At 41.0% G+C, this 10,051-nt stretch overlaps 1 protein-coding gene across 1 annotated transcript in view; it reads right to left on the bottom strand.

Annotated features, from left to right (window-relative positions):
- Positions 1 to 9,606, bottom strand: part of LOC133657199 (uncharacterized) — a 15,106-nt gene extending 5,500 nt beyond the window's left edge. Inside the window, exons 1-5 of the mRNA XM_062058227.1 lie at positions 9,263 to 9,606; positions 3,885 to 4,058; positions 3,299 to 3,456; positions 2,952 to 3,150; positions 145 to 241 (exon numbers count right to left, since the gene is read on the bottom strand). Of these exons, the coding sequence (XP_061914211.1) occupies positions 145 to 241; positions 2,952 to 3,150; positions 3,299 to 3,456; positions 3,885 to 4,058; positions 9,263 to 9,492 (858 nt within the window). The 5' untranslated portion in view covers positions 9,493 to 9,606. The remainder of the gene's footprint in view (positions 1 to 144; positions 242 to 2,951; positions 3,151 to 3,298; positions 3,457 to 3,884; positions 4,059 to 9,262) is intronic.
- Between the last annotated feature and the right edge of the window lie 445 nt (positions 9,607 to 10,051).

Genomic DNA, 10,051 nt, shown 5'->3' with positions numbered 1-10,051 from the left:
ACACAACACAGTTTACACAACACACACACACACATCACATTTTACACAACACACACATCACATGTTACACAACACACACAATATGTGTTACACAACACACACAACACGTTACACAACACGCCACACACCAGGAGACACACTTACCATTTGTTTGTGCTCCGGAAGATCAGAAGTCATCACAAACTGGCAGATCTTTCTCTCCAAGTAAAAGTTCAAACACACCAAACCCAACAACACTAACCTGCAACACACACACACACACACACACACACACACACACACACACACACACACACACACACACACACACACACACACACACACACACACACACACACACACACACACACACACACACACAATTAATGTTACCTGCCATATCATTTAACATGGCCCGCCACATCCTTTTAAGTGGCCCGCCACGCCATGAAGGTGGCCCACCATGTCATTCAATGTGGTTTGGAACGCCATTTTTGGTGGCACACCACATCATTTAAAGTGGTCCGTCACCTTATTAATGTCAATGTGGTCTGCCCCATCATTTAAAAAGGCCTGCCAAATCATTTAATTTGGTCATTCATGTCATTTGATGTGGCCTGCCGCATCATTTAATGTGGTCCGTCACCTTATTAACATGTCGTTCAATGCGGTCTGCCGCATCATTTAACTTAGTCCACCACTTTATTAATTTGGCCCCCACTACATCATTTACAGTTTTTTTCCATCGCTAACAAGCGCTTACCTATACTTAAAATACTTTTACTAAACTCTTAACACAGACTTACACCTACAAAACACAATTGGCCAAATAGATAATTTTCTTCTCAAAAGCACATTTTGTTAACTATATACTAACTCTTCATTTCAAAATAGAAGACATCTTTCTCTGCACACATTAACTTTACCAAAACACTGGACATCTGACTCAAAATGAAATTATTCTTTCAAAGAATAACTCTTGTTTTCACTTCACAAGGAACATGCAGCCAATCAAAGTACACCAGGTTTCAAAATACTGGCTATTGTGGACATTACAAAAACTGCATAGACTTTTATGTTTCAGTTTTACAGGTATTTGCATGCAAAACATGCAATCCACAGTTTTTTATGCCTAATTTTTTGGTTGGGAACTGTATATCCACATGTAATGTTCACATTCAAAAGCATTCCAGTAAAAAGCGAATCAGTTTTTTTTTCTTTACTGTTTACTACAGGAGGTATAGTAGAAATACTGTTTACAGTATGATACAACAGAAAACTTTTACAGTATTGTTTACAGTAAAGTTAACAAAATATCCATGAATAAAAAAGCAACAGCAAAAAGCCCAGTAAAAAGGGAGAACTAAAAAAAAGCACAACATTCCTTTACAGTATCTAATCCCTGCGATCTTCAGGGTTAGGCCACACGTTTTCATCCACATCGCATCTGATGTTACAGTATTATCAGCTGGGATATATTGTTTTAGAACTGATATTACTGTATTACAGAAGCAGAGGTTTTTATACTGTTTCTAAGGTTTGGAATATTGTGTTTGCAATTGTGGGATGTTGTGTGTTAACATTTGTAAATAATACAAAAACAATCCATAATTTAGTTTGGAGGTATAGCTTGTCTGTTAAAAAAATGTAAGCATTATATAAATGTGTTCACTGACTGCATATTGTGTGAAAACAACATGAAATGTGTGAATGGTATGGCCACAAAGGACCGATGTTGTGCTAATCGTGTTTAGAGTTTTGAAAATGTGACTACTGTTTAGAAAAACGCTTGTTAGCGACTGAAAAAAACTGTAACCAGTCAGTCTCGTCATTTAATTTGGCCCGTCACCTTATTAAGGTGCCGGGCCACCATGTCATTCAATGTTGCCCCACCAAGTCATTAAACCTAGTCCATCTCGTCATTTAATGGGGTCCGTCACCTTATTAATGTTGCCCACCATGTCATTTATCGTGGTCTACCACATCATTTCACTTAGTCCGTCTCATCATTTAAAGAGGCCTGTCACCTTATTAATGTGGCCTCCCCATATCATTCAACGTGACCCGCCACATCATTTTAACCTAGTCAGTCTTGTCATTTAATGTGGTCCACCATGTCATTCAATGTGGCTCGCCACATCATTTAACCTAGTCCGTCTCATCATTCAATGTGGCCCGCCACATCATTTAACTTAGTCCGTCTTGTCATTTAAAGTGGCCCATCACCTTATTAAAATGGACCACCATATCATTCAAAGTGGCCCGCCACATCATTTAACCTAGTCTGTCTCGTCACTTTAATAATGTGGCCCGCCATGTAATTTAACCTAGTCCGTCTCGTCATTTATAGTGGTCCGTCACCTTAATAATGTGGCCCGCCACGTAATTTAACCTAGTCCGTCTCGTCATTTAATGTAGTCTGTCACCTTAATTTGGCCCACCATGTCATTAACCTAGTCCGTCTCGTCATTTAATGTTGTCCGTCACCTTATTAATGTGGCTCGCCATTTCATTCAATGTAGACCACCACATCATTTAACCTAGTCCAGCTCATCAATTAAAGTGGCCCATCACCTTATGTCGTTCAATGTGGCCCCCCACATCATTTAACCTAGTCCGTCTCGTCATTTAAAGTGATCCGTCACCTTGTTAATGTGGCCCACCATATCATTCAATGTGGCCCGCTACATCATTTAACTTAGTCCGTCTTGCCATTTAAAGTGGCCTGTCACCTTATTAATATGGCCTGCCACATCATTTAACTTAGTCCGTCTCATCATTTAATGTGGCCGGTAACCTTATTAAGTGGCCTTCCCATCTCATTCAATGTGGTGGGCCACTTAATTTATTTTGTCTCTCTGAGGGCAGCTACAACTGTGATGTGGCCCTCAATAAAAAGGAGTTTGATACCCCAGGTCTAGCAGTAGCGGTGAGCAAGGCAGTCCGATAGATGGTGCCGGGGGAGGAGTTACCTGGCTCTGGAGGAGCGCTGGGTGGAGGTGAGGAGGAAGGAGGCGCAGAGGGCACCGGCGTTGTATAGGCAGGAAGTGGCACTGTGCGCCTCCATCATCAGGAAGTTCTGCAGGAAGGACACTCTGCTGAAGAGCTCCGAGAGCGCCACCTGCTGCTCCCTGGAGACGCTGCTCAGCTCGGAGAACATTGACCTCAGACCTGTGGTTGTCATGTGACATGGAGCAGCACCACTTTTATCCAGCAGAGGGCAGAAGACTGACTATATTTAGTCTTGTACTATCCAGCAATCCATTTGCTACCGCTTGTCCCTTAAATGTGTCAATGAGTGTCGGCGTGTGCGTATTACCCTGGGTGGAGTCTCTCAGGGTGAGTCTCAGCTCCTTCCCACTTTCCAGGATCTCCTGCTGTGCCTGCAAGGCCACAATCTGGGCTTCCATCAGCTCCTCAGCCATGTGCTTGGTGGACTCCAACTGCTCCACCACACCTGCAGAACTCTCGGTCAGCCTGGCACACACAATCACACACACACACCTGTGTCAACTTTCTCAGCGTGTTGTTACCTGTGCATGTCGTGTGTGTGTGTTACCTGTGCATGTCATGTGTGTGTTACCTGTGCATGTCATGTGTGTGTTACCTGTATATGTCATGTGTGTGTTACCTGTATATGTTGTGTGTGTGTGCGTGTGTTACCTGTGCATGTCATGTGTGTGTTACCTGTATATGTTGTGTGTGTGTGTGTTACCTGTATATGTCGTGTGTGTGTTACTTGTGCATGTCATGTGTGTTACCTGTATATGTTGTGTGTGTGTTGCCTATGCATGTCATGTTTGTGTTGCCTGTGCATGTCATGTGTGTGTTGCCTGTGCATGTCATGTGTGTGTTACCTGTGCATGTTGTGTGTGTGTTACTTGTTCATGTTGGGTTTGTGTTACCTGTGCATGGTGTTCTCGGCTCGGTCGTGCGAGGCTTCGGCGTGCAGGAAGTGACATATGGCGTGAGCGTGCGTGAAGAACTCGGTGTAAGAGTTGAAGGCCACAGGGTCCATCGAGGATGTGCATCTGCTGACCCCCGACCCCTCAGGGCAGGAGGGGAAAGCCCTGCCTGAGCTGAGGAGGACAGTGAGGAGGGTTTGATGATAAGGATTCTCTTCCTCTCTTTTGTGTGTTGCATCATAAATCAGTGTTTAGTGATTCGTACGACTTTTTGTTTTGTTTTCACTCCAAGTCTTTTCAGTCTACAGTCCCCCCTCGCCACATCGTGTTTCGAAGTTCAAGCCGCAGATTATGTTTTTCTTTTTTAAGCATATTCTGTGTGTACTTTTGGCACAAATTAAGCATTTTTAAGCATAAAATGTCTAAATTAGGGGGGCCGAAATGTTTTCCCCTCAGGGGCGCGAACTGAAAAATCAAAACATGAAAGAGTCATCTTGACATTTTTTTATTTTCAAACCCAATATAATATATACATTTTTTAAACCTTTGGGGCTCCTTCAAGTTTGTAATAAAAAATTTAAAAATAGGTCATACACATACATACATTTTATATACTGTATATACACACACATACATACATATATACTGTATATATACACACACATATGTATATATATATATATATATATACACACATATGTATATATATATATATATATATATATATATATATATATATATATGCATATATACATATACACATATATACAAATACTTATATACATGTATATATACACACATATATACACGCATATATACATAAATATATACATACAGTATTTACATTTAGATACATATATACACACATATCTACCTACATATATTATACACACACACAGTAATTTTTTGGTCAACGCTAAAATCTCGACTTCAACTTCAGATCGGTATAAAGTTGTATTTATCTTTTAAATATAACATTTTGTATGCTCTTTTTTATTAAATAAATTATTTGCCACAAAAAAAGGTTCAAAGTGGAATATATATATATATATATATATATATATATATATATATATATATATATATATATATATATATATATATATATATATATATATATATATATATATATATATATATATATATATATGTATATATATATGTATATATAAATGATAAATGGGTTATACTTGTATAGCGCTTTTCTACCTTCAAGGTACTCAAAGTGCTTTGACAGTATTTCCACATTCACCCATTCACACACACATTCACACACTGATGGCGGGAGCTGCCATGCAAGGCGCTAACCAGCAGCCATCAGAGGCAAAGGGTGAAGTGTCTTGCCCAAGGACACAACGGACGTGACTAGGAAGGTAGAAGGTTTGAATTAAACCCCAGTAACCAGCAACTCTACCAACTTCGCCACGCCTTATATATATACGTATATATATAAGTAATTGGAGCATTAAATAGGTAAATAATTCATAACAACATTGATTTTGATTCACTATTCTTTTATCAGCAAAAAAAGTTTTAAAAAAAGCCTACTAAAACTCTCAAGGATCTAAAAGGGCCCCACTCATAAAAGTGTTCAAAATAATCTCGAGATCAATTTCAGATCCGTCTGTCGATTATAGTTGGGGTCTTTTGTTTAAGTGTTTTATGCCCTTTTTGTCACAGTAAACATTGTTTTTATGGCAAACACACAATGTATGCAACATTTTCCCCAAAAATATTTCAAAGTGGACTATTTGGTGTAAAATAATTCATAGCAACATTGATTTTGAGTCGTTATTATATTTTGAGCAATGAAAGTTTTAAGGGAAAAAAAACAGCCTGCATGGCAGCTTTGCGTTATTAAAGTGAACATTGCAACTTTTTCTCGTTACATTTCACCTGTTTGTTCTTTTATTCCACTTTTTCAGTTTAGTTTTTTGTTTTTAATAGTATTATTAGAATGTGCCGCGGGCCATTAAAAAAATAGCTGCGGGCCACACTTTGGACAACCCTTGTCTAAATAAACTAAAAATATCAATACCAAAGCAGTGATGGAGACCATTGCTACTATATTCTGGACAGTATATGTATTATCTATTTTTATTATGTCTACTATATTGGATTAAACAAGTGTAAAGGTGACAACGTGGGTGTTATTTTATGTCTAGAGGGCTGTCTTAACCTTGTAGTATTTATAAAATCATAAACAAGTTTTTTTTTAATTATCTAGCTAGGAAAATATTTAGACTTAGACTTCCTTTTTATTGTCATTCAAATTTGAACTTTACAGCACAGATAAGAACGAAATTTCGTTACATAAGCTCATGGTAGTGCAGGATAAAAAAGCAATAAGGTGCATATATAAATAAATAAATATATATAAATAAATAAATAGATTACTGTACAGATAAATATATTGCACTTTTTCACATGCGTCCACGTTTATGGATGTATGTTAAATTGTCTTTTTTATTCCAGCGAGTTAATCCATTTTGGGGGGAGTTGAGGGGATAATCTAATTATGATGCGTTCAAGAGTCTTACAGCTTGAGGGAAGAAGCTGTTACAGAACCTGGAGGTTCTGCTTCGGAGGCTGCGGAACCTCTTTCTAGAGTGAAGCAGTGAAAACAGTCCTTGGTGGGGGTGGGAGGAGTCTTTGCAGATTTTCTGAGCCCTGGTCAGGCAGCGGCTTTTTGCGATCTCCTGGATAGGAGAAAGAGGAGTCCTGATGATCTTTTCCGCCGTCATCACCACTCTCTGGAGAGACTTCCAGTCTGAGGCACTGCAGGCTCCAGTCCAGACAGAGATGCTGTTGGTCAGCAGGCTCTCTATAGTGCCTCTGTAGAATGTGGTGAGAATGGGGGGATAATGGGGCATAATGGGGGCATAATTAATAGTTCCTACTCTGTGAACATTAATTTACCACGCGCAGACCAGATCCTAGGCTCGGGATCTTTCTGTGTGGAGTTTGCATGTTCTCCCCGTGACTGCGTGGGTTCCCTCCGGGTACTCCCGCTTCCTCCCACCTCCAAAAACACGCACCTGGGGATAGGTTGATTGGCAACACTAAAATTGGCCCTAGTGTGTGAATGTGAGTGTGAATGTTGTCGGTCTATCTGTGTTGGCCCTGTGATGAGGTGGCGACTTGTCCGGGGTGTACCCCGCCTTCCGCCCAAATGCAGCTGAGATAGGTAGTGTTGTGTCGTTCGCGAACGATTCGTTCGAAAGAACGAATCTTTTGGGTGAACGTACTGAACCGAATCACTTCATGAACTTATTCGTTCCTTTCTCAGTTCAGTTGAGCTCCGCCGCGACCATGCCGGTATGAGTGGAACTGGCGCATTCTGTGACTCACTGAACCCTCGACGTCGGTGAACGACGCAGCCAATGAGAGGGCGGGAGGAGGGACTGAGCGAACGATTCGTTCACCGCGGATTAACGACATGAATCACTCAGTGAACGTCAACGCTCTCGCTCTTTGCTCTGCTTGCCCCAATGCCGCAAGTGATTCTCCCCCCGTCGCGGGGATATGTTTCATGCCATTGGCATCCGTTCTCCATTCATTCTCCAAGCTAACGGCTAATGTTGACTCAAGCCACATGAAAACAAACACACGTCCCCATTATCTCAACACATAAAGTTAAAGAAAATCCGTGCAGGCTGAGCAGCAGCGACGCGAGGGGGAGTGGCGGAGGGTAACGTGTAGGGCAGGCTGTTTTGAGAAGATTTAAAATAAAAATAATAACTAATGTATGTACACATACATAGGCTATTATTTACACAGTTATTGTAACAAAAATACATTTCTCCTTGGGGATCAATTCTGATTCATATTATTATTATTATTATTATTATCCATTCTATTGCAACTGTTGTTGTTGTTGTTGTTGTTTAGTAGCTATCATCATCATTATAATAATGCTGATTTGCAATTAAACTGTACTGCTGCTGCAGAAGTGATTCGGTACACGTACTGAACTGGCCACAGTGTGGCGTTGTCAGTCACTGATTCTAGTGATCCGTACTGTCAAAAGAACTGCAGAAGAGATTCGGTACACGTACTGAAATAGCCACCGTGTGGCGTTGTCAGTCACTGATTCTAGTGATTCGTACTGTCAAAAGAACTGCAGAAGAGATTCGGTACACGTACTGAACTGGCCACAGTGTGGCGTTGTCAGTCACTGATTCTAGTGATCCGTACTGTCAAAAGAACTGCAGAAGAGATTCGGTACACGTACTGAAATAGCCACCGTGTGGCGTTGTCAGTCACTGATTCTAGTGATTCGTACTGTCAAAAGAACTGCAGAAGAGATTCGGTACACGTACTGAACTGGCCACAGTGTGGCGTTGTCAGTCACTGATTCTAGTGATCCGTACTGTCAAAAGAACTGCAGAAGAGATTCGGTACACGTACTGAAATAGCCACCGTGTGGCGTTGTCAGTCACTGATTCTAGTGATTCGTACTGTCAAAAGAACTGCAGAAGAGATTCGGTACACGTACTGAACTGGCCACCGTGTGGCGTTGTCAGTCACTGATTCTAGTGATCCGTACTGTCAAAAGAACTGCAGAAGAGATTCGGTACACGTACTGAACTGGCCACCGTGTGGCGTTGTCAGTCACTGATTCTAGTGATCCGTACTGTCAAAAGAACTGCAGAAGAGATTCGGTACACGGTGAACAAATTTTTTGAACGAATCAATTTAAGGAACTGATTCTAGTGATTCAGTACAGTCAAAAGAACTGCCGATCCCATCACTAGAGATAGGCTCCAGCACCCCCTGCGACCCCGAACGGGACAAGCGGTAGAAAATGGATGGAGACCAGAATCACTTATCACGCGATAAATGAGGGATGACTCTACATGACAACGACAGGTGGCGCTATAACTAATGTAAGACCATTTAGCTCATCAAAACAAGGCTGAAGACACAAAAAAATGGTGCATGTTTCGTCCGTTATAAACAATTATATATATATATATATATATATAACTATCACAATTTTAATCGGGATATTTTGTTGCTTACACGTCACGTGACACATATCACTTCTAACGCTTTTTGATCCTCAACGGCCGCCGTAGTCTGGAGTAGTACGGACTAACCACGTAAGATAGCTGCTAGCGACAAAATTAACGACAACAAACAAACATTCTAACGTTAGTTTGAGATTGTTACGATGAACAACTAATCAGCCTCATAAAACTAACATCTAGACTCGAGTGAAAAAAGCACATTGAGCGACAAAGAGAAAAAGTTCGTGGCTGACCACAGAGCCGCCATTACAGTGCATTATGGGAGTTGTAGTGTCGTACCTGGCATATTCGGACAATGAAACCTATATTGTGACAAAGGTGAGCTATCACGGCAACAACGCTCACCTGCTCAGGTGACAGTGTGTGAATTTAAGCGCCAAGCGGCCCTGTGTCTCTGACGTCATCTCCCGGCAATGCGAGTCCAGCTCCTCCAGTGCACGCGCCCAACACTCTCCGTATTTGGAATGTGCCGCGAGGCTCCGCACGCGCCGCAGCTCGACCCGACCCACCTCCAAGTCTGGACCAGAACCGAGGGCAGGACAACTAATTAACAACAACAACAACAAGGCAGCCATCTTTCCGTGTCTGCAGGCGAGTCCTTCGCAAACGATCCGGTTCTTTTTTAAAAGTGGGCTCTTTGAAGTGAATGACGTGAGCCGGTGCTTTGAAGTAAACGAACAGTCGGGGTTTTTTCTGGTAAAGCCGCACTTGATTGGTCAAAACCTGGTGCCGGATGTGACGATACGGAGCAATAATGCGAGGGAGGAGTCACACAGACAAGCACGCACCAGGGAGGGGTTTTTGCTACAGAATTAGAGAGGGAAATACCCTAAAATTTAGCAAAGCTGTCATTTGAATGCTTTTTTCTTTGTTTTTGCACATTTTATTGTATTAATGTTATATTATTTATTAGTGTACAATAGTATTATTTTATTATTTAACACAAAAAGATTGACACTAGAAATTAATTTTGCACTTAAGAAATGAACTCAAGCCAGACTAAATACATATTCAAATATAATATAAACCCACATATACAGTAGATACCAGTGACGTGCAGTCACTAGAGGCGGGGCCTCACCTGCCATCATGGAAAGAAAAAAAAATGTAAAAAGAATTTTAAAAAATTAAATT

The sequence above is a fragment of the Entelurus aequoreus genome, linkage group LG01 (genome assembly GCF_033978785.1).
Source record: "Entelurus aequoreus isolate RoL-2023_Sb linkage group LG01, RoL_Eaeq_v1.1, whole genome shotgun sequence".
In the NCBI taxonomy this organism is placed as follows: domain Eukaryota; kingdom Metazoa; phylum Chordata; class Actinopteri; order Syngnathiformes; family Syngnathidae; genus Entelurus; species Entelurus aequoreus.
The sequence above is the reverse complement of the archived record's forward strand: the minus strand, read 5'-3'. Positions and strand labels throughout refer to the sequence as shown.